This window comes from Marmota flaviventris, chromosome 19 (assembly GCF_047511675.1).
Source record: "Marmota flaviventris isolate mMarFla1 chromosome 19, mMarFla1.hap1, whole genome shotgun sequence".
NCBI classification, from domain to species: domain Eukaryota; kingdom Metazoa; phylum Chordata; class Mammalia; order Rodentia; family Sciuridae; genus Marmota; species Marmota flaviventris.
The window spans coordinates 19,516,683-19,540,503 of record NC_092516.1 but is presented as its reverse complement, the minus strand read 5'-3'; the positions used below and the strand labels follow the sequence as shown (position 1 = coordinate 19,540,503).

Below are 23,821 nucleotides of genomic sequence, written 5' to 3'. Positions count from 1 at the left end.
GCCAGCAATAGGAACCCACCACAAACCAGCGTTAGCACAAAAAGGGAACATATCAGCTCGTTGCCTCAGTCAGGATAGGCTGGGCGTGCTGCGTAACAAACAGCCCAGCTCTAGCCACTTCAAACAACAAAGGATGGATTTCTGCCTCATGAAAACATCCAGCACAGGTACACTGGGAACACTGGTCCTTGCTCGCCTCTTCAGGCAAAGACCCCGGCTGATGGAGGAGTCACCATCTTAGTCACCACTGGTCACTGACGCAGAGGAAAAGCACTCTAGGGGGCATTTTGACTATAGTTAGATGCTCTATCCAGAAGTGAGATTTGCCACTTCTGCTCAAAGCTCATTAGCCAGCCCTAGTCATGTGGCCTCCTGTGACCACAAAGGTCCAGGAGGTGCAATCCTGGCATGTGCCCACAAGGCCCAAAGCTGGAAATAATTGGTGCAGAGCATAATGATTTCCATAATCATGGACCTCAAAAGTCTGGGAGGTATATGATTTCAGGTATGGCTGGATCCAGGTGCTCAAGAGATAGTCCCAGGAATAAGTTCCCACATCTCGGTCCTGCTTTCTTACATGTCACCTTGGTCTCAGGCAAGCTGTTTGCCCCTGGTTCCCCCAGCAGCTCCCAGGCCCGGGCTCTCCCCACAGCTCAGCAATCCCAGCAGACAGCAGGATGTGGCTGTGCTGAGGTCACACAGGTGCTCCCTGGGCTGGCATCAGCCACACCCACCGGGTGCAAAGGCACTGGCGCCCATGGGTGCTTGCGCAGAGTCTTCGACCTCTTTATCTGGGTCCCCTGCAGCAGAGCTGGCTGAGCGAGGGCTGGACGAGGACCGAGAGCCTCAAGTTCAGCTTCCAAGTCTAAGGATGGGTTTGGTGCACGCCTCGGGCAGGTGGCTGTCCTGCCCCCTCAGAGCCTGCGGGTGGGCATGGCGGCCAGGAGGGCTCCACGAGAGGGTACAGGTGGTGCACCAGGCGGCCCTGAGGCCATTCCACAGCCCAACCCCCGGACCCAACCCCCGGACCTCCTCCTCCAGCCCCCCCAGCCCCGGGGCCCATCAACCCTATGCCCCACCTGTTCCTGCCCCAGGAGGCCCACTGTGCGCACTGATCGCTCCGGGTCTGTTTCCAGTGGTCAGTTTGCGGCTGGAGGTCGGCCGTGGTGGGACAGTCACACCAAGGCAAGGAGAGAGCTACAAACCAGGCTTTATTGAGTGTCTACTATGCACCAGGCTGGGGGAGGTCAGTGAAGGAGGCAGGTCTCGGGCTTTGTCTTCTGCGTCCGGCTCTGTCTCTCCACCTCTGTTTGTCCTTCCATCCGTCCGCCTGGCCGTCCGCCCACCTACTTCCTGTCCATCCTTGGTGGGGGCCTCTCTTGGCTCCAGCCTCTGCCGCCCTGTCCACGTGCGGCCTCTCCTTCAAAGGTGGAGTCGGGGAGGGACGTCGCCCCAGGCCACAGCCCCCTGGAGAACTGAGCCTCCCCGGGGAGCCTCCACTCAGGTGGTGTCTGCAGGTGGCACCTTCCAACTGCCGCTCGGGGGAGGTGTGACAATCACAGCGACCTCAGCCCAAGTGTCCAGGGGGAGGGGCGGGGGGCTCTCACACGAGTAGGACCTGGTCCCAGGTCCCCAGTCCCCAGCGTTCCAGAACTTTCCAGGTGCTCACTGAGGACTCCTCCAGTATCTCTCTCAGCAACTTCTCCCAACTGCCTTGCTTCACAGGAAAGTCCTGGGCAGACTGTCAGCAGAACTAACCCCCGCTGCCTCCTCGCCCAGCCGACCCGGCTCCCACGGGAGGTTTCCAGGCCGGGTGGGGGATCCCCGGGGCTCCTTGACCCTGTTGGCCCCGAGACGCCACCTCTAGGTGGGCACCCTTGGAGGGAAGGCCGCCTAACTGCTTGAAAATACAAATAGAGGCGTTTATGAATCGTCTGTCACCCACAGCTGGCTCTGGGACTGAAGTGGGGCTGGTGACATGGCTTCATTCATTTTCAACAGGCTCTGAGAAGTCACTGAAAACCGACTGTCCCCGAGTCCCCGAGTCCCCGGGCTGAACACATAAGACATCAGGGCTGGGGGCGCTGGGCCGCTGCAGGGGCCCGGAGGACGTGGCCTCCGGCCACTGGTTCCTCCGTGTGTCCCCGACGCCCGTGAGTGCACAGGGCGGGTCCCGTGGGCACCGTGCCCACTCTGGGCTCCCAGCGCCTGGCACCGTGCCCAGCCTGTACCTGGTGCTTGATGAATATTTTTGAGGGTACAAAAGGGGATTTTTTTAATGGGCAGCAGAAGCCAAAAAAAGAACCCTGGTGGCAGGGACTGTTTCCAAGGGACACGGCTGAGCGGTTCGAGGCCCGGAAACCCCGAGTACCCGCTTCAGAGGGCCCTGGGCCCAGGCTGTCAGTGTCACCTGGTTTCTCACCCCAGCCACCTCTGCACGGGCAGGAAGCTGGCGGAGGGGCTGCTCAGGCTGCAGACTGAACCGGGGCCTCCCCACCCCGGGGCTGGCCAGGCTCCTGTACAGGTGAGGAAGCAGCCCAGAGAGGGAGTGCGACTTGTCTGGGCAGCACAGCCGCGGCCCCCTGGGCGGAATCTTCCTGCGCCCTGAGGGCTCACCCCCTCCCCAGCCCTTCCGAGAGGTTGCAGGGACAGCCTGGACGTGTGTGGCTGCTGGACTCTTCCCGGGACCTGGGGCCTGGCTTGGCACCTGTCACAGGCAGTGCCTGAGCCCAGTAGGCTGGTGGACCGGCGGCCCTTGCCTGTGCCTGCGGGTGCTCTGTCACAGCCAGGGCCACATGCAGCTGGGGACACGCCACCGCACACCCAGCCACGCACACCGTGAGCCACAGGCCCAGAGGCCCCTTCCCCGGGGACCGAGGGCCGCGGGCCTGTCTCTGCTAGTGCCCGGGTGGCCGTCTGTGGTGGCCAGCTGGGGACAGGGCAGCTGGGTCACCGCCTCGCTAGCTGGCTTGGGCCGTGGGGCCAGCGGGCGGAGGGCTCCTGACCACCCATTGGCGGAGGTAGCTCCGGGGCGGCCCCTCGTCCCCGGGACCAGCGAAGTCACACTCGACGGGGCTGCCGCAGTCGGAGCCCGCGAAGCCGCTGTCGAAGGTGTCCATGTCCAGGCCGGCGGCTGGGGACCCGGCCTCGCTGTCTGGGGCACCCCCTGGGGACCAGCCCTCCTGGTCGGCCAGGGTCAGCTCCAGCCTGTCCAGGAGGCTGCCCATGGGGCCCCCCAGCCCAGGGCCACCCGACGAGACGCAGCCGCAGGACAGGACCGTGGTGGCCGGGCCCAGCAGCAGGTCCCCGGGGCCCGGCTCCAGGCTGGTGTCCAGGCTCAGGGCGGGGTAGCCATCGTCCCCGCAGCTGCAAGGCCAGGTGCACGGTCCCTCGGCGTCCACCACGGTCACCGTGTCGATGGACACCAGGCCGTACGGACGGTCCCTCTCCTCCCCGAAGGCTGAGCCTCCGGAGCCACCTGCTCTGGGGGAGGCCGGGCCCCAGGAGCGAGGCTGGGACACCCCGTCGGTCTCCAGCAGGTCCGCGGGCCCCGCCAGCCCTGGGGACTCCAGTCCCTTGGCTGGACTCCGTGGGGGGACGCAGGCGGGCAGCTCCAGGGTGGAGAGTACCACGGTGCCCCAGGGCCCTGGGTCCAGGCTGGGGGCGCAGAAGGGCGAGCCCACCCACCTCTGTGGAAGAGACGCAGAGCGAGGCGGGGACACAGGACAGCAGGGGGACACAGGACAGCAGGGGGGACACAGGACAGCAGGGGGACACAGGACAGCAGGGGGGACACAGGACAGCAGGGGGACACAGGACAGCAGGGACAAGACAGCAGGGGGGGAGAGAGCAGATCAGGACCACGACGGCCCTCGTCCATCAGGTCCCCACCTCTGTCCTGCCCACTCTGGGCCTCAGTGTCCCCACCCATCGTGGGCAGCTCCTGCCCTCAGTAGCCTGCTCAGCCACGGTGGCCCCGAGGCCTGGGCTCTGCTGGGTGCACGGACAAAGTTCCCAAGTCCCCGTGACAGGGGTCGGAGGCCTGGACAGACCCCTCTCTGTCCCCCCTCTCTGTCCCCCCTCCGTCCCCTGTTCTACTTCCTCCTTGACCATCCACAAGCTCCACGTTCTCCTGTTTATGTGTCCCCATTAGAGGGGACACTCAGCCCCTGCAGAAGCCTCACCTTCTGTGTTCATGCACACAGCAGGTGCACAATAAGTGTTTATGAACTAATGAGTTGAGTGAATCAATGACAAAGCCCTTGAAGTGCAGATGACAGGGACACAGAATCAATGGGACAGTTGGGCCTCAGGGGAGAAGTAGGCAGGTCCCAGGTCCCTCCCTCCCCGCTCTGGGACCCCACCGCTGCACCAGGTAGACAGCAGGAGCTCAATCAGTGCTCTAGGTTGTCTGGCTCAGCTGGAGCCTGCAGGCGGCCCCTCCCCCCGTCACCACATCCTGTCTTTGGGCCCCTCCTGGGGTGCGGAGGGTGGCAGAGGGTGCTGGGCAGGAAGGGGTGACAGCAGGACCCCCTCGCTGCCCACCCAGGTCGGGGCGGGGAGGGGAGGCTCAGGCCAGTGCCTGTCGGGAGCCCGTGGGTCTGTCTCTGAGCTGGGAGGCCTGGGGGCCCGTCCAGGTCTGGTGACAACACACGCTGTTGCCCTGGGAACTGGGACGCCCAGGCCGGGCTCCAGGTCCCACGGGGCCACGACACTCCGGGCCCACAGGGCGGCCAGGGTCCAGACGGAGGTGGGGATCTGGGAGGGGCTCGCTCACCTTGAAGTCCCCACCGTGGCCCTCGTACAGGGGCTGGAAGAACCGCTTCGGGCTGGGCACGGGCGCCCACACCTTCTTACACAGCCTAAGGGGACAGAGACCACCAGAGGCTGTGACCGCAGCCAGAGGGTGGCCCCGACTTGTCCTGCAGGAGACGCAGCCCCTCCAGGACAGTCCTGCCCCCCCCCCAGCCTCTGATTCCGCCTCCGTGAAGCGGGAGCAGGGGGTCTCCGGCCTCTGGCAGGTTCCTGAATGAAGAGGTTTTCGTGTGCAAACACTGCTCTCCCTTCTGAGCCTCCGCTTCCAGGGAGGACGGGAGGGGCCGCTCCACAGGGCCAGGGCGGGACCACCTAGGTGCTGGGTGCTGGTCCCCCGCCCGTAATCCCAGCAGCTCGGGAGGCTGAGGCAGGAGGATCGCGAGTTCAAAGCCAGCCTCAGTGAGGCCCTGAGCCACTCGGTGAGACCCTGTCTCTAGATAAAATATAAAAGGGCTGAGGACGGGGCTCAGTGGTGGAGCGCCCCCAGTTCAATACCAGGTACCAAAACACAGAGCAAACCTCTGGTTAAGCAGAGGGGGTGGGGGAGGGTGCTCATGTCACTCCACCTGGCAGCCGGCCCCCGGGTGCTGCTCAGGCTTCAGAGCTTGGAACCCAGCAGACAAGGTCACAGCTGTGAAGAGCACAGGGTCCGTCCTGCCCCTGCTCCAGCTGTGTGGCTTTGGGCAAGTTCCTTGACAGCTCTGTGCCTTGGCCTCTCTGTTTGTAAAACAGGGGTAACTGCGGTGTATTGGCTCGTGGGCTGCCGTGGGTGGCGTGGGTGCTCTGCACGGCGTCCGGTGCGTGGTGAATGTGAGCTGGCCATTAGGATCTCCATCATGGTGACAGGCCCGTCCCCCAGCCCCGGGGAGGGTCTTGCTCAGAGGGGCCATGGCCCATCCCCCTTCCCTGCTGAGGACCCCAGCCTCACCTCCAAGGCAGGTGGACCTTCAGGCCCAGGAAGACAAGGACGGGGCCCAAGATGACCAGCAGGAGCAGCAGCAGCAGCTGGGGGGGCCCCCAGCCTCCCCTGGACTCTGCAAAGGAAGGCAAATGACCTCATCTCCGCCTGTCATCCCAGCGGCTCGGGAGGCTGAGACAGGAGGATCGCAAGGTCAAAGCCAGCCTCAGCAACTGAGTGAGGCCCTGAGCTGGTACCAGGAGGGGGTCGTCCACTCCGGGGTCGCACCTACCCTCCGGCGGGGTCTGAAAGATGACGGGGTCGCTCCACTCACTCCAGGTCCCCCGGAAGGAGGAGCCCGGCTGGGGCCCCGCCCGCACCTGCAGCTCGTAGCTGGAGCCCTGGCGGAACTCCAAGGGCAGGAGGGAGACGCTCCTCGAGTCCACTGAGACCAGCTTTGTCACCGGGCTCTGCGGGGCAGAAAGGACGCTCCGGTCAGGGTTCCCCGGGGGCCAGCCCCTGCCCCTCGCAGAACCGCCTTTCGGCAGCCCCCCGTGGAGGGGGCTGGGGTCTCCTCTCCTGCAACAGGCATCAGGCTCCGGGCCACGCTGGCCGCTCTCAGCAGGGCCTGGGCCTTGGCTGGTGGACTCCCTAACTCTGCTCTTGCCCGGAACTCTCCGGAGCAAAGGGCACCTGTGAAGCCTCCACATTGGGAACAGCTGGCTCTCTAACCCTGGGCCTGCCCTCGGATATGTCTGGGACTCTCCAACTATGGCTCTTCTCAGCAAAGTGGGAACCTTGCAGAAGGTTCCAGAAGGTTCAGGAAGTTTCCGAAACCTCCTCTATTCTGGTTGCATGGGTGGGACCTGGGGAGGAGGGGAGGAAGCAGGGTCAGGGAGGGAGACGGGGAGGGGTCTCCCCCCACCAGGGAGAACTCAGTGGTGCCTGGGGCTGCAGAGCTCACCTGTCACTCACACTCCCCGTCTCACAGCTGGCTGCTCCCTCCCCAAGCCAGGCCACCCACGGGGTCCTCACCCGAGCCCAGGGGTCCCCGCGGTTCCTGTACTGCAGCTCATACTGCATCCTGCCCCTCAGCGCGTAGAAGTCAGGCTCTTCGTAGTCAGAGCACCAGGAGACGTTGTAGTGTCCCGAGAAGGTGACCGTCACGTTGAAAGGAGGAGCCGGCTTGACTGAGGGGAGACACCCAGAAAGATAAGGCAGGGTGGGACTTAGCTGCAGCCCGGAAAAATCTGGGGCCCTCCAGAAGTCCCCGCCCTCCCCCTGGCCATCGCCCGCAAGGCCAGGGTCAGCAACCCCAGTGACTCTGGGCACAGCCCTCCCCGCCTCTAGGTCTCCGCTGCTCAGACCAGGCGAGGGGTACAGCCTGGGCGGCCACGGGCAGGTGTCAGTCAGAACTGGGGACACAGGTGTGAGGTGATGGAACAGAAAGGGCTGTTCTTGGGCTTAAAAGGGGCAGCCAGGACCCGGGCCCAGGCTGGCCAGGTGGAGGAGCCCACACCAGGACTGTCTAAGTATTTCCAGGAAAAAACCAAACAAGACGCCGTAAAACCTGGGAATCTAGACGATCCTGTGAAATCACTCCAGGTTTGTTTGGTTTTGTGTACTTTGTGGTACCGGGGACTGAACCTGGGGCGCTCAACCCCTGAACCACGTCCCCAGCCCTTTCCATGTTTTATTTTGAGCCAGGGCCTCCCTACATTGCTGAGGGGCTCACTCAGTGGCTGAGGCTAGCCTCCAATTTGCGATCCTCCTACTTCAGCCTCCTGACTCACTGGGATCACAGGTGTGCACCCGGCCCACAGGACAATGATGACGGCTCCTCAGCCTGGAGCTGCCCTGCTGCTCTGTGCTGGGCAGACTGACCCCACGGGGGCCCTGTGAGCTTGGCTCAATGCCCTCCGCGCCCGTGTGAAGGTCAGAGCTGTTCCCCTTCTTCTCCATCCCAGTTTGCCTGATGAACTTGGTCAGGACCCGGCCTTACTGCCCTGTGTAAGGGAACCAGTTTCCATCCTGGGGACCATGCTGAACAGCAGAAGGTGGTGACTGCAGGGGACCAGGTGACCAACTGTCGGCCTCTGAAGCCGCAGCCCTCCTCTGCCCCAGCTCTGCACCTCCAAAGGCCACTGGTCCTCCTGGCCCCTTCTGAGCCCCCAGCTCCTAGGACAGAGCCTGGGGCACGGCTACCCTCCATGAATACGTGTCACATTAACAAACGGCCCTTTGAGGGCTTCCAAAAGGGGACTCCAGCCTGCTCAGGTCTGAAGCACCCTGGGGGCGCCAACCTGGGGGGGAGAAGAGCAGGCTTTACCCCCCCCCCAGGGGCGCTTCCTTGGTCCTCATACTCTTCCCCTCCCCAGGGTGGCTGGGGACCGGTCCTGGGCGAGTGACCTGCGCTGAATGCCGAGGTTCAGTCCAGGGTGACAGCAGGTGACTGGAACTGCCCGGCGCGTGCCCAGGATGCTGGTGGGTCTGGGGTCCTCAGGGGGCTCAGCGCAGGGGGCCCGGGCCCCAGGAGGAGGGAGGAGGCCAGGAGGGGGAGGCAGGAAGTCACCTCCTGCCCTGGGCCCCGCTGGCCTCAGACCCTGAGAGAACTGCAAACCTGGAGCCACCCAGCAACGGGCAGTGGCCACCTCCCGGCCACCCGGCCCCCTGACCTCCCCTCTGCTCCTGGGGCTGCGGGGGATGGGCCAGCCAGGCGTGTGCCGGGACCTCACCTCTCACTGTGAGTGTGCATGTGTGTGCTGGTGCGGGTGTGTAAGTGGGTGTGTGAGCGTGTGAGATCGTGTGCGTGTGGGTGTGTGACAGCTCAGGCCTCTGTGTCCCTGCCTCCTAGGCCGGGGCTTGGGGAGACGTGGTGGGTGTGTCTAGGTGTGCAAAGCCTGGCTCCCGCCCGCAGGGCAACCTGACCCGGAGCGTGAACCCCAGACATGGTCACACACACAAGCCAAGGTTGCCTTCCAGACCCTTCTCTGGCCCCGCCCGGCCCTGGGCTTGGGGACACAGGACACAACAGCCCTCCTGCTCCAGCCCCAGGAAGGGGAGGAACCAGGTGGGACTGTGACCTCCGCCGGCCTCTGTGCTCTGTGCGGACAGCATCCCGCAGGCTGGTGGTGGAAGGGCCTTCTCTCTGCTCAGGGGGAAGCAGCCCCAGGTGACGCACACCTTGTCCAGAGTCACACCGACGGGCAGGGCCCAGCCAGGACCAAAGCCCGGGTGTCCCGGGTCCTGGCCCAGCTCTTCCCAAACCTCCAGGGTTCCTCATAGGGTCAGCCGAGGCCCAAGCCTCGCACAGCCCATCAGCCCCTAGTGACAGGGCAGGACCCTTGGGTGGGGACCCAGGACAGGCCCTTTCCAATGGAGCGGACAGCGGCTCCAGGCGGGAGCATGGGCCCAGCTCCCCTGGTCCCCACCAGGCCGGGCGCTCACTGCTGTCACCTGGTCCCCAGCAGGCTGGGCACTCACTGTTGTCAGCCAGGATGAAGCTGCCGCACTCCCGGGAGGAGTTGCCGGTCGGGTCTGTCACGTTGACACTGAAGACGTCATCGGGCATGAAGTGGAACACGTCCATGTGGCACGTGTACTTCGCGTGGGTGGCATTGTGGCCGGATCTGTGGAGGCTGCAGGAGGTGACCTCGTCCCCCAGTTCTCCGTACTGGTCTTGCCTTCGAGGAGACAGAGGCCGGTCATGGCTGGAAGCCTGGGGCCCAGTGCTCAGGGCCAGGTGCCCCGAGCTCCCGGGGAGGCTCCCCACCCCTGCGGCAGCCCTGGGGGGCTGTGTCCAGGCTGGGCTTTGGCACCCCCAGGGGACCCGCAGCGCACACCCCATTCGGGGCCCATCTTAGAAATCTGGGCCACTCTCATTTGGATCAATCTAAATCTGTCCCTGTCTGTCCCAGCACTGGGTTGCAGTCCCGTGGGAGGGGACCGAATACCCAGGGAGGACTGTGTCCAGGGCAAAGGGCATCTTTGAGCCTCATCCCCTGTCCTGGGTGGGCTTCTGGGGAAGCTGGTCGGGTGGGATTGGGAGGGATCTGGTGTTTTAACTCCCACTGGGCAGAAGCGATGGGTTCTGAGGGATGCATAGGAGTTCACCAGAGAGTTACATCCCCACCCACGTGCTCAGTGTCTGAACAGGACCGTCCTCTAGGACCATCTGCAAGGTGGGCACTGGAATCCCAGCTCGCGGGGTCTTTCTTGGAGTGAGATGGCTGAGTGGCCCCCAGGACGCGGCCGCTGCTCTGGTCATCACGGACCTACCTGCTGAGCCGTGTCTGTGGTCTCCTTGGTCCAGACCCCTGAACCCTGCAGGAGCCCTGAGCAGCGTCCCCAGGGCCACTTACCAGGTGAGAGTGAGCGTGCCGGGGTGGAGACTCCACGTCTCCAGGACGCAGGTGACCGTCTCGAGGTAGTCAGTGTAGCACACGAGATCCCGGCAGCCCCAGCCTGCAGGGTCGGGGACACGGGCTGTAGGGGGACTGGCCGCTGGAGGATGAGGTGGGGCAGCCCTAGGGCCGGGACGAACATGGGGACCCAGGGACCCGGCGAAGTAGGCCCAGGACACAGGGATCCGTGTCACCGGGGATTCCTGGGTTCGTGCCGACGTCCTGAGGCTGGCATGGTGACTCGGCTCTCCTGATGTGAAGTAGCTGAGACTAAGCTGTCCCTGTCTCAGCACCTGTGTCTGGCCCCTGGTCACTGTCCCTCCTTTAGGACATGCCACTCAGGTCCTGAGCCCCAGGCGCAGAGTGGGCTGAGCCAGCACAGACCCTGTCATCCCGCAGGAGAGTCAGGACCTCACGAAGTCACCCACAGCCTTGCAGACGAAGCCTCAAAGTCCCCTCCAGGAGGGGACCTCAGAGTCACAGCCGCGGAGCCCGCAGGACGTGGCCCCTGGGTGACGTGGCCCTGCTCCCAGGGGGAGGAGACCCAGAGCACCTGGACCTTGGTGCAGAGATCTGCGTCCTCCCGCTGCCCGGGGACACGGCAGCAGGGCCCGGCGGTCCCAGCAGATCTGCCTGGAGATTCAGCATCCGCCCAGCAAAGTCGCGACCCTCCCACCCTCGCACCCTCGCACCCAGGCCCCTCAGGGCGGAAACGCTGACGAGTCTGACCAGAGAAGCCCCATGGTCTCTAGTCTGTATGATGGGACGTCACTGCCAACGCGTCCTCCCCACAAGTGCTGAAGCTGCTTCCCCAGCCCACTAATGAGGACCCTCCTGGTCAGAGAAAGGTCCTTCCTTCCTTCCTCACAAACCCACTCCCACTGTGGAGGTGAGGACACAGGCTCCCAGGCTAGACCTCACCTCTGGGTCCCAGGCTAGACAGCACCTCTGGGTCCAGGCTAGACTTCACCTCTGGGTCCAGGCTAGACCTCACCTCTGGGTCCCAGGCTAGACTTCACCTCTGGGTCCAGGCTAGACCTCACCTCTGGGTCCAGGCTAGACCGCACCTCTGGGTCCCAGGCTAGACAGCACCTCTGGGTCCCAGGCTAGACCTCACCTCTGGGTCCAGGCTAGACAGCACCTCTGGGTCCAGGCTAGACTTCACCTCTGGGTCCAGGCTAGACCTCACTTCTGGGTCTCAGACTAGACAGCACCTCTGGGTCTCAGGCTAGACAGCACCTCTGAGTCCCAGGCTAGACCGCACCTCTGGGTCCAGGCTAGACAGCATCTCTGAGTCCCAGGCTAGACCGCACCTCTGGGTCTCAGGCTAGAGAGCACCTCTGGGTCTCAGACTAGACCTAACCTCGGGTCCCAGGCTAGACAGCACCTCTGGGTCCCAGGCTAGACAGTACCTCTGGGTCCCAGGCTAGACCCCACCTCTGGGTCTCAGGCTAGACAGCACCTCTGGGTCCCAGGCTAGACAGTACCTCTGGGTCCCAGGCTAGACCCCACCTCTGGGTCTCAGGCTAGACAGAACCTCTGGGTCTCAGGCTAGACAGCACCTCTGGGTCCCAGGCTAGACAGCACCTCTGGGTCCCAGGCTAGACCCCACCTCTGGGTCCCAGGCTAGACAGCACCTCTGAGTCTCAGGCTAGACAGCACCTCTGGGTCCCAGGCTAGACCCCACCTCTGGGTCCCAGGCTAGACCCCACCTCTGGGTCCCAGGCTAGACAGCACCTCTGGGTCCCAGGCTAGACCTCACTTCTGGGTCCAGACTAGACCTCACCTCTGGGTCCCAGGCTAGACAGCACCTCTGGGTCACCTCTGGGTCTCAGGGTATACAGCACTTCTGGGTCTCAGGCTAGACCCCACCTCTGGGTCCCAGGCTAGACACAGCACCTCTGGGTCTCAGGCTAGACCGTACCTCTGGGTCTCAGGCTAGACAGCTCCTCTGGGTCCCAGGCTAGACAGCACCTCTGGGTCACAGGCTACACAGCACCTCTGGGTCACAGGCTAGACCACACTACTGGGTCTCAGGCTAGAGAGCACCTCTGGGTCCAGGCTAGACAGCACCTCTGGGTCACAGGCTAGACCTCACCTCTGGGTCCCAGGCTAGACCTCACCTCTGGGTCCCAGGTTAGACAGCACCTCTGGGTCTCAGGTTAGACCTCATCTCTGGATCTCAGGCTAGACACACCACCTCTGGGTCTCAGGCTAGACCGTACCTCTGGGTCTCAGGCTAGACAGCTCCTCTGGGTCCCAGGCTAGACAGCACCTCTGGGTCACAGGCTACACAGCACCTCTGGGTCACAGGCTAGACCACACTACTGGGTCTCAGGCTAGAGAGCACCTCTGGGTCCAGGCTAGACAGCACCTCTGGGTCACAGGCTAGACCACACCTCTGGGTCTCAGGCTAGAGAGCACCTCTGGGTCTCAGGCTACACAGCACCTCTGGGTCCCAGGCTAGACTGAACCTCAGGGTCTCAGGCTAGATGGTACCTCTAGGTCCCAGGCTAGACCTCACCTCTGGGTCCCAGGCTAGACCTCACCTCTGGGTCCCAGGTTAGACAGCACCTCTGGGTCTCAGGTTAGACCTCATCTCTGGATCTCAGGCTAGACACCACCTCTGGGTCCTAAGCTAGACAGCACAACTGGTCCCAGGCTAGATGGCACCTCTGGGTCTCAGGCTAGATGGCACCTCTGGGTCCTAGGCTAGACCACCCCTCTGGGGCCCAGACTAGACTGCATCTCTGGTGCCCTGGTCTGTGCTGCTCAGTTCCCACCTGGGGAGGTAACCCACACTGGGCCTGGTTTTCACTTTGACCCGAGGGGCAGACATTGCTCATGGGTCAGGCTACCTCCCCAGAGTGGCCTCAGAATCCTTCCTACCACAGTTCCCCAGGCCACTCCACCAAGGGGGCTCATTCTGTCTTAGGGAGGCACATGTGGCCTGTCCTTGGGACACCCGATAAATGGCTATGGGGTTAGGAGCTGGGGCCACGTGGTGGTGACGGGTCAGCAATTCTACCAAAGGGCAGGAGGTAGCCAGCATTTGCCCTGTTAGCCCCTCCGTTCCTTCCACCCCGTGAGGACCCAGCATAAAGGGCGCCATCTTGGAAGTCAAGACCTTGACCTTGACCTTGGACTTCCTGGCCTCCAGGACTGTGGGAAGTCAATGTTGCCCTTAATCTTTTGCTCAGCAGCACACCCCAGCCCGGGAGAGCCAGGCGCCCATCTCTGCCCTGCTGCTGTCTGGCTGCGTGGCCTGAGCCTCAACCCTGTTCACCCCCAGCCTCCGTGCCCAGGTCTCCCGGGCGGCAGGGGGATGTCGGAGGTGAAGTTCAAGGCTGAGCACGTGTCAGGGGCTTGTTGCTTGGTCCCCTGGGTGTGGTGCCAGGACAGGGGACCCAAACTGGCCGGGGTTGCTGGCCACTCAGAAAGGAAAACAAAAGCCAACATCTGTTTCCTGAGGAGCTATTTGAGGCGCTGGGTCTTTGGGTAAAACCCAGAGCAGCCCTTCTGAGTCAGCAGAGCTGGGCAGAGTTCCCCTGCCCTCCACAGCCCCGCAGCGGGACTCCTGCCCAGCCCTGCTCGCCTGGCTCTCCGAGCAAAGTTGTTACCTAAGGAGAGACAGAGGTTAGACAGAAGGCAGGACTTCCGCCCCTCAGGGGTTGGGGGCCGGCCAAGGTGGACAGCAGGGGAATGAACAGAACCCATCCCCTGGTGGGACTTGAAGAACCGGGCCATCGGGGGCTACTTGGGCCGCATGTGTCCCGGGTGGGCTCTGGCTGGATGGGCGCTGGTTAATGGGGGGCAGCCACTCGACCTGTATGAGTCACAAGTGGACGGAGGCCATCGGCTCTGGGTCCCGACGGCCTCTAGCCATGTCCAGGAGCTCCCTTGGCCAGCGCAGCCCCAGCTGGACTGTGTGGGAGGAGGGGCCCCCTGCCACCCCCCGACCGGGGGCAGCTACTTACCACCCTGCAGCACCAGCAGGAGCACGGGCACGGCCCAGCCTCGGGGCATGCTGCGTCCTGGGGCCTGCAAGACACACACAGGGGGGGGGGGGGGAGCTGGGCGGCAGGCCTCAACCCCCGGCCTCCCCAGGCAGGCCTCAACCCCCGGCCTCCCCGGGCCAGCCTGGGCAGGGTCCTGCGAGGTCTGAGGGGTCCGCGGGGGCTGGCCCGGGCCTCCTGCCCCTTAGCCAAGGTCACTCCTCCCACAGCCCCCGCCCAGCTCCTTCTTCTCCCTCTTAGCACAGGAAAGGAGACCTCGAGGGGGGGACACTGGCTCTTCCTCTGTCCCTGCCAGGCCCACTGATGTGGCAAGAGTGGGATTAAAGGGGCGGGCACTTCTCTGCCCACCCGAGTCCTCTCCCCGTGCTGACAGTGGCCCTGGAAATTGGCTTCTCCCTCACCAGGAATCCAAGGCAGCCCGCCAAGGGACCGCTACCCCACACGCAGGTGAGGCCACCGGAGAATGAGGCTTCTTACCCCGTCCCACAGCCCAGGTCGGCCCACTGCGGGGCGCTCTAAGAAATTCAGTCCCAACCAAGGAAGGGCCGCCTGGGCCCCCGATCCTGCCCGAGATGGAGACCAGACAGCTTGTCTGGGAAGAGCCGCCTTCGACGCCCCGGCAGGGAGTGACCCTCCGGGCTGGGGACGAGGCTCTTCTAGAACTTTGCCTGTTAAAGCGGCCAGCTCTGCTGGGGAGCACCGGCGGCCAGTAGGACCCAGGCTCAGGAGCTCCATCCCAACCAGCCCCTGTCGAAGGGGCACAGCTGGACCTGGAGCCCAGAGAGATGACCCTGGGGTCCCATCCCAGAGATGACCCAGGAGTCCCATCAGGCACTGCTCTCCTCAGACACTGTCTCTGACCCCTCCATAGCAGTTCCTGATTGGAGTCCCCCAGATCCTACTCTGGCCCCATCGACAGCCCTGTGTGAATTTTTTTCCTAACAAAGTCAACAAGGAAGCCATCCTGGGGGACACTGGCTGTGCAGCCAGAAACTTTCAGAGTACCTGCTGTGTGGCCACAGGACAGCCCCTCGCCCTCTCTGAGCCTCATAAAGTGGAGACTTCCAGGGATTCGTGAGCATTTAGGGAGGTCGATGGCAGAAAACTCTTGACAGTGCCCTCGGACACATAAAGACTCGGCTGAGATCCCTGTAAAACTCGGAGCATCAGAAACGGAAACTCCCAGAAGGATCCAGCCAAAAGTTTCCAAAATTCCTCCCTTTCAAAATTTCGGCCACTGGCTCACAGAGAGATACTGTTCATTATCTATATTTTCTTAAATGGATCCACGTAAAAATCAAAGTGCAACTTCATCCTAATAGATAACATCCGTGTTCGTGTATTTTTTTATAACAGGCTTTAAAATGAACTACGGTGCTGTCACCATAAGGGAATGTTCGGAGGAACTCCATCTCCACCTGCGTCTGGGAGCAGTGCCCTGTGTGACCTGGGACCTTCAGCCTTGTGCTGTGACTTAGACCACGTCCTCCAAAGTTCAAGTGCTGGGACCTTATCCCCAAAGTCCCCTGTGGCTGGATGGTACTTGGTGGGGGGTGTCTTTGAGGGGTCTTAGGAATACATGAGGGGCATGAGGCTCTCCCCAGAGGCTAAGCAGGTGTCAGAACCTCGCTCTCAGACTCCCCGCCTCCAGCATCATGAGCCAAATCCTAGTCACTAAAAATGACCAGAACTGTCAGGCACGGTGGCCCACGCCTGTCATCCCAACAGCCCAAGAGGCTGAGGTGGGGGGGGGGATCGCAAGTTCAAAGCCAGCCTAACATTTCTAACATTCTTTTAGCGATACCCTGTCTCTAAATAAAATATAAAAAGGGCTGGGGATGGGGCGCAGTGGTTAAGCACCTTGGAGTTCAATCTCCAGTATTAAAAAAAAAAAAAAGACCCAACCTCAGGTGTTTTGTTTTAGCAGCAGAAAGTGAACTAAGACATTGTTGTTCCACCTTGAACAGGAGCGTCCGCGTCTGCTCTCCCACTAGCAAGTCCACAGCTCCGACCTCGACCGCAGCACAAGAATAGCCCTGTCCGGGTCCCTGCCCAATGGCTTCCTCTCAGCCACAGGAAAAAGTCTCCTTTCCAAGGATCAGGGCTCAGCCTCCAAACTCGTTGCCTTAGCTCTGCACAAGCCCGACTCCTGGGGGTGTCAAGGCGCCCGCTGGCTGTGTGGCCCTTGTCATGAGGTGTCCCATAAACTGGAGCCCACCTACGCAGCACAGAGTGGGCACCTGACCCAGGCCTGGCCAATTCGAGGGCTCCACTTGTCACCAAGGGCTCCCGGCCACAGCGGCTGGATCAGGGATGGACCTAAAACCAGGCAACACCATTGACACAGTCCTGGGGATTTTTCCCTAGAACTGCAGCAGGGGGACTTTTGGGGGTACCTGCTAGAAACTCGCAGCCATCTTGGTCACCTCCTAACGCCTGCCTGGAAAGGATGAAATTACTGTGAAGCACAGACTCAGAGTCCCCACAGCAGCTTTGAGGACCTGGATCCAGCCGTACCTGACGGCCGCATCTGGACCATTCACTGACATGAGCCCCCAAGCCCTTGCTTTGCTCAGCTGTGCCAAAGGCTGTTTCTGTTGCTTACCACCAAGGACATCTGATAGAGAGGGAGGGAAAAGAGGGCCCAGATTTGAGGATCGTGGAGCAAAATCCTTCCCCTGGTCCTCAGTTACCGTCTCGGAGACGGGAGCAACCCCGGCCTCTGCTCCCGGCCTCTGATTCCGGGCTGTGAGCCGCGAGAAACTCCTCCAGAGGCCGGATCCCTCCTCCCGCGTGCTCCAGAGGCAGCACCCCTCCCAGCACCCCGGGCCCCGTCACGCCCCTGTGCACGGCCGAGTCCTCTCCCCCTGGCACTGTCCCTCTCCTGTCCTCCAGCCCAGCTCCCACGGCCCACCTCTTCCCTCCCGATGCCATGCCGGAATGTTCCAGAACTCTGCCACTCGCACCTTCCCTGGGGCTGTTATCTGCTTGCTATTTCTCATCCCCTTCCCCCATTTTTTACTCCAATCAACATGGCCTCAAAGAAAACCCTGCAGATGACCAGGATGCCCGGGCGGGCGCCACACCCGCTGGCCCCCCAAGTGTCCCCTAAAGTAAACAACGATGCACCACGACAGGGACACAGCGGAGAGTGACCGCTCGGCCGGGAAGCAGGACAGCGTGGAGCCTTGGGGACGCCTGTGACCGGCCCAGGGCTCCCCGATTCAGCTTGCCCCCGTTTAAAAGCGGGAGGAAGAGCACCGTGTTTGAGGCCTTGCAGAACCAAATGGCCGGGGCCAGGTTCTGGCTTCTGCCCAGACGGTGAGCAGAGAAGGCAGAGGCCCTGCCCAGACGGCCGCCCCCCAGCGCCACCTCCCTCTCTGCCCCGCGCCCAGCCCTTTAGGCGTCTTCCCACTCAAGCGGACTCCTGAGGGCCGTGGTGACTTTCTCCCCATGTGAACCAGGCCACTCCAGAAAGAAGCCCAGAGTGTCCTGAGCCTTCCCTCCGTGGCCTCCCTGCAGCGCCCACCTCCACGGCCTCCTCCAGGAGAGAGAAGAGTCCCTGAATTGGAGTCTACAGCATCCCAGCTGTGTGTCCTTGGGCAAGTCACCTAACCCCTCTGATTCTGTTTTCTCATGTATAAAATGGGGGGTCACGGATCTCTGCTGCCGGTTTCTTGTGAGCACAGGCTGCACCCCGCAGGAGGAGACTTGCAGAAGGGTTCACCCAGCAGGCTCTGGGGCAGAGACATGATTTTGGCCAGGTTTTGGGACATTCTGGGACAGCAGAGAGGCTCGGGGGTAGGAGACCAGGCTGGAGTCTGAGCTGTGGAGAACGTGAAGTGCTTAACTTTCCCATCAGCACAGAAATGCAAACGAAAGCCACAGTGACAGACCATTTGACTTTATCAGATTGGCAAAGAAGTAAAAGCTCAACCCACATCACGTGGAGCCCAGGATGTGCCCTCACGGGAACTCTCGCCCGCCACCAGTGGGACGTAGACTAATATTTACTACCAGCATCCATCCTCCTGTGAACGCAGGTCGTCCGTGTGACCCAGGGACATGAGCCAGTGTCCCCCGAGGCCCGGCAACGCCACCCTTCACACTCTCCCTGTGCGTCCAAGAAGGGTCCACGGCAGCCTCACTTCTAAGAGGGACAAGTGAGGGGCAACCCAGACGTTCACCATCAGGAGAATGGAAACAATACAGGGTGACATAATGGCTCGGTGTGACAGTGAGTCATTTGCCATGGCACACGACGGAGCTTGTGACTCACAAAGAAAACAGGGAGAGACAGAACCCAGGCGCCACCCGCCATGGTGCCCGCTTCAAACCACATAAGACGATAGTTTAAGCAATCACACAGGTGTCCTGAAGGCAGGAAGGACCCACGGAGGTGACAAATGTCAAATCTGAATAGTGTAGAAAAGGGGTCTCAACAGTTTGGAAAAACTGGGTGAAACTACACTGGGTGTTGGTTATATGACTGTTTACACCCTTTGACGTGTCCAAACTATCTCACAGGCTGGGTGCAGTGGTGAATGTCTCTAATTCAGCAGCTCGGGAGGCTGAGACAGGAGGATCACAAGTTGGAGGCCAGCCTCAGCAACTTGTCGAGGTCCTGAGCAACTTAGCGAGACCCTGTCTAAAATAAAACATAAAAAGGGTTGGGGGATGTGGCTCAGTGGTGAATTGCCCCTGGGTTCAATCCCCAGTACCAAAACTAAATAAAAAAAAAATAAGTATAAAAAAAACCCAAAAGTATCTCACCACATTTAAAATGGAAACGAACCTCGGTTTTGTAAAATTACATATGGAGAGAGGCTGTGATGGACTAGTGTTCTACTGAGAACAGCCTCTAAGCAGGGGAAATGCTACATGAGCAACCAACCACGTTATTCAGTACTTGGGAAAAGGAAAAGCCATTGAGATTTTGCCAGTTCCCCTCAAATCGTTGAAAATGAGAAGCACGTCAAGAAATCCAGCATAAATTAATCTCCTGATAAGCTACAAAACTAAGAGGAGATCTTGGCAATTTCACAATACCCAGGCAAGAATCAGGGTTCAGAGCCGAAGGGGAGAGACGGGGCCTGGTGAGCACCCAGTCGGTCAGAGAGGGCTGTGCCTGGGGTAAGGGAGAATCAGGAGCAGTTCACGTCTGCTGGAAGAAGATGAAATATGTCTGGAAAAAGTGAGCTTCATCCAAAGCCAGCATCTGTACCAGTATCTGCATCTGTTTCCCTCCCTCCCTCCCTCCCTCTCTCTCTCTCTCTCTCTCTATCTCTCCCCCCCTCCCTACCCCCTCTTTCTGTACTAGGGATTGAACACAGGGGTCTCTACCACAGAGCCACACCCTGAGCCCTGTTACTTTGTATTTTGAGACCAAGTCTCCCTAAATCGCCCAAGTTGGCCTTGAATTTGTGATCCTCCTGCCTCAGCCTCCTGAGTTGCTGGGATATAGGCGTGCACCACCGGGCCCAGCCAAAGCCTCTATATGTTTCAGACACCATGTCCAACATTGAACTAAAACTACAAGACAAACTAGGAAGGAAACAGTATCAAAGGATAGACAAGAGGAAAAAAAAGACAATAGAAGTAAGCATATAGGTGACTCCGAAAAATGACATTATCAAATGTGATTCCAAATAGCCTTGATGAGTGTGCTCAAGAATTCTACCCGAAATAGGGAATCGAAAGAGAAGGAATCCTTGGTACCAAAAAAATCTGAAAAAAAAAAAAGAAGAGTAGGAATCGTAGAAATGAAAGAGACAATAACTGAAATTTGTAAGTACTGAAGAAGTGGATCTGTGAAATGGAAGGTGGATCGATGGGGAATACCCATATTGAATTATTCAGAGAAAAAAGCTCAAAAATCCAGAAAAGAGCAAAAGAGACAGAGGAGACATCAGGTAAGGGTCGAGCACATGTGTGACCAGAGTTAAGAAGGAGAGAAAAGCAGAAATGAGATATAGATACTCGTTAAACTCCCCGACTAATAGAAGACATCAATCACAGATTCCACAAAGCTCTACAAATCCCCCAAAGGATAAATACAAAGAAAACCACATCGAGGCCCATCACAGAAAAACTTTTTAAAAAATTAAAACCAAAGCTATAGTAGAAGTACTACAGGGAAAAAAGACATTTTGCCTTCAAAAAAGAAATAAGACTATCACTGATTTTTCTTTTTTCCTTTTTTTTTTGGGGGGGGGAGGGTACCAGGGATTGAACTCAGGGGCACTCGACCTCTGAGCCCCACCCCCAGCCCTATTTTGTATTTTACTTAGAGACAGGGTCTCCCTGAGTTGCTTAGGGCCTCGCCTTTGCTGAGGCTGGCTTTGAACTCGAGATCCTCCTGCCTCAGCCTCCCGAGCCGCTGGGATGACAGGTGTGCGCCAATGCAGCCAGAGTTAATATGGTCTTATCCATACAAAATCTAAAGGAATCCACACATCCACGCGCACACTCACCTATTCAGGTAATAAATGAATTGATCAAGGTTGTATATGCAGTATACAAAAGTCAATTATATTTTATATACACTGTCAATGAATAAGCTGAAATAAAATTAAGAAAGTAATTTTATTTAAATATCAAAAAGGAATGACAATAGGAGTCAATTTAACAAAATTTATTGGTTCCACTAGTACATGATTATTTAGCTTATAGAGTGAGTCTTGTACACTAAAAATGACAAGCATGGTTGAAAGAGACTACAGAGAGCTTAAATAAATGGAGGACACCCTGCATTCCTGGATTGGAAGAATATTATTAAGATGACTCTCCAAACTGATCTATGGATTCAAAATCATCCCTGTAAAAATGCCAGCTTGATTGACAAGCTGATCCTAAAATCCATAAATGGAAGGGCCCAAACCAGTCAAAAACATCTTACAAAAGAACCCAGTTGGAGGATTCATACTTCCCAATTTCAAAGCTACTACAAAGCTCTACCAATCAGCCCAGAGCGGTGGACATAGAGACATAGGTACAGATCAAAGAAATTGAATTGAGTCTAGAAATAAGTCCGTGCTTTTTTTTTTTTTTTTTTTGGTGGGGGGTGGGGGCGTGGAGTACTGGGTATTGAATCCAGGACCGCTTAACCACTGAGCAATATCCCCAGCCCTTTTTATTTTTTATTTTGAGACAGGGTCTTGCAAAGTGACTGAGTCTAGCCTCCATCTTGCAATCCTCCAGCCTCAGCCTCCTAAGTCTGATTACAGGTATGCACCAGCTTGTGTGGCTTTTCAATTGATTTTAACAAGGTACTAAGACAATGATTAAAAGAATAGTCTTTAGCCAGACATGGTGGTGCACCTGTAATCCCGGTGGCTCAGGGGGCTGAGGCAGGAGGATGGCGAGTTCATGGCCAGCCTCAGCACAAGCGAGGCCCTAAGCAACTCAGGGAGACCCTGTCTCTCAGTAAAATACAAAATAGGGCTGGGGATGGGGCTCAGTGGTTGAGTGCTCCTGAGTTCAATCCCTGGTACCCCCAAAAACTAAAAATAAAAAATAAGTCTTTAAAGCACAGGGTGCTGCTGAAACTGGATATCAACATAAAACTAAAAAAATTAATTCAAAATGGATAAAAGATCCATATGTAAAAGGTAAATTTACTGCTAAAGTCTTAAAATAAAACACAGGTGTAAATCTTCGTGACCTTGTAGCAGGCAAGAGTTTTTCTTAAATAGGACACTAAAAGCACAAATAAAGAAAAATAGATAGATTGAACTAAATCAAAATTCAAAATGTTCGTGCTTTAAAAATAATATTAAGAAAGTTGGGGGGCTGGGGCTGGGGCTCAGCAGTGGAGCGCTCGCCTCGCACGTGTGTGGGGCCCTGGGTTCGATCCTCAGCACCACATAAAAATAAATAAATAAAATAAAGATATTGTGTCCATCTACAACTAAAAAATAAATATTAAAAAAGAAAGTGTCAAGACGAGGGCGGGGTGGTGAGAAGTATCTGCAGATGGCCCAGATGAAGGGCCTCGGGTGCCAAGGGCCTGGGGTGCTAAGGGCCTGGTGCTCAGAAGAGGTGAGGCCAGACTCCAGAAGACAGAGAATCCAATTTAAAAATGGGCAAGAGATTTGAAGAGATGTTTTTTTTTCCCCCAAAGAAACACAAATAAACACATGAAAAGCGGCTGATCCTCCTGAGTCATAAAGGCACAGCGACATCCCACTCCGCCTCCCAGGAGGGTGACGTCACCACTGTCGCTGTCAAAAGCCAGCTGGGAGCTGGAGAAATGGGAACCCTAGATGTGGCTGTCCCGCGTGGAAACGGTGGAAGCCGTTTCAGTCTCTCCAAAAATCACACACAGGGTGACCAGGGGACCGAGCAACGTCACCCCCAGGTATTAGTGAAAGGAATGGAGCCACGTGGAAGAAGATCACCCTAAAGCCCTGGACACGGACCGTCACAGCAGCGTCCACAGTGGCCACGGGGGAGGCACCAAAATGTCTGTCAGCCCCAATAAACAACGTGGGACATTCATTCGCGGGAAGGTCATGGAGCCGTGACTAGGAACAGGGTCACTGGTGCCGCTTCACCATGAAGACCTTGAAAATTCATGCTGGAGAAGTCAGACACAAGGTCACATCTACATGCAATGTCACCAAGGGGCAAATGCACGGAGGCAGGAAGAGGGTCCCAGGGGCGGAGGCTGTGGGGACCTGGGGGCCCCTTTTGGAGTGGTGAGCTGTTTGGGACTTGGGACGGCCACCCAGCTTGGAAGGCAGACGAAGCCATTGAATTGTCTGCCTAATTGTCGGGTGGGTTTTAAAGTCTGTGAGATGTATCTTAACTATAAGTTTTTCAAAAAGTAATATTTATTCAGTCAAAAGAGACCAAAACCAGCAGAATAGAGAATTTGTCGTTGGGGGACCTGAATCCAAAGAAGGACCAGAGTGAGATTTTTAGCTAAAAGAAAATGACTCCTGATTGGAGTCAGGGTACTGAAGGACAGACGGACAAGCAACCAAGAGATTTGTTAAATAAAAATAGATATTAATTGCTAAAATACTAAGACGATGTCTGAAAGTTTAAATTAGGTGCAGAATCCATCCACAAGAATGGGGTCCAAGTAGACAAACTCTAGATCGGGCAGAGGGGTGGGGGGGAAGGGAGGGGACAGGGGATCGGCAAGGACGGTGGACTGTGAGGGACATCATCATCCAAAGTACAGGTATGAAGACTCGAATTGGGTGTCAACATACTTCATATACAAACAGAGACAGGAAAAACTGTGCTCTATATGTGTAATAAGAATTGTAATGCATTCCACTGTCATGTATTTAAAAAATAAAACCAATTAAATGTTAAAAGAATGGGGTCCTAACTAAAATAAGATCTATTTCACACTTCTATAATTATATCAAAATGGAAAAGATAAAGTACTAATTTGAGGTAGGTCCTTTAAAAAATTAAGTATGCATGTTCTACTCTGTAAGATAACCACAAAAAGAACTATCAAAGAAATAAAAAACTAAAAAGAACATAGAGCAATGATTTTAAAGTTAACTATTCAAAAAAAAAATGGACAAAGGAGAAAAAAGAGAATCGATCAAATAAAAAATAAAATAAGATACATAGCAAGATGGTAGGCTTCATCCCAAACACAGTAGTACATTCCTTAAGGGTAAATGAACCAAACGTTGGAATTAAAAACAACCTTGGTAACAAAA

At 58.0% G+C, this 23,821-nt stretch overlaps 1 protein-coding gene across 3 annotated transcripts in view; it reads right to left on the bottom strand.

Moving 5' to 3' along the window:
• Positions 1–1,192: 1,192 nt before the first annotated feature.
• The window catches only part of Il21r (interleukin 21 receptor), a 44,163-nt gene continuing 21,534 nt past the window's right edge, over positions 1,193–23,821 (bottom strand). For 2 of the 3 annotated variants that reach the window (XM_071605583.1, XM_071605582.1), the window contains exons 2-9: positions 14,094–14,157; positions 10,075–10,177; positions 9,170–9,396; positions 6,749–6,903; positions 6,006–6,183; positions 5,744–5,849; positions 4,778–4,862; positions 1,193–3,689 (exon numbers count right to left, since the gene is read on the bottom strand). In XM_071605583.1, coding sequence (XP_071461684.1) covers positions 2,961–3,689; positions 4,778–4,862; positions 5,744–5,849; positions 6,006–6,183; positions 6,749–6,903; positions 9,170–9,396; positions 10,075–10,177; positions 14,094–14,142 — 1,632 coding nt within the window. In that variant the 5' untranslated portion in view covers positions 14,143–14,157 and the 3' untranslated portion in view covers positions 1,193–2,960. The remainder of the gene's footprint in view (positions 3,690–4,777; positions 4,863–5,743; positions 5,850–6,005; positions 6,184–6,748; positions 6,904–9,169; positions 9,397–10,074; positions 10,178–14,093; positions 14,158–23,821) is intronic. The other variant, XM_027948630.3, reaches the window with a different exon arrangement.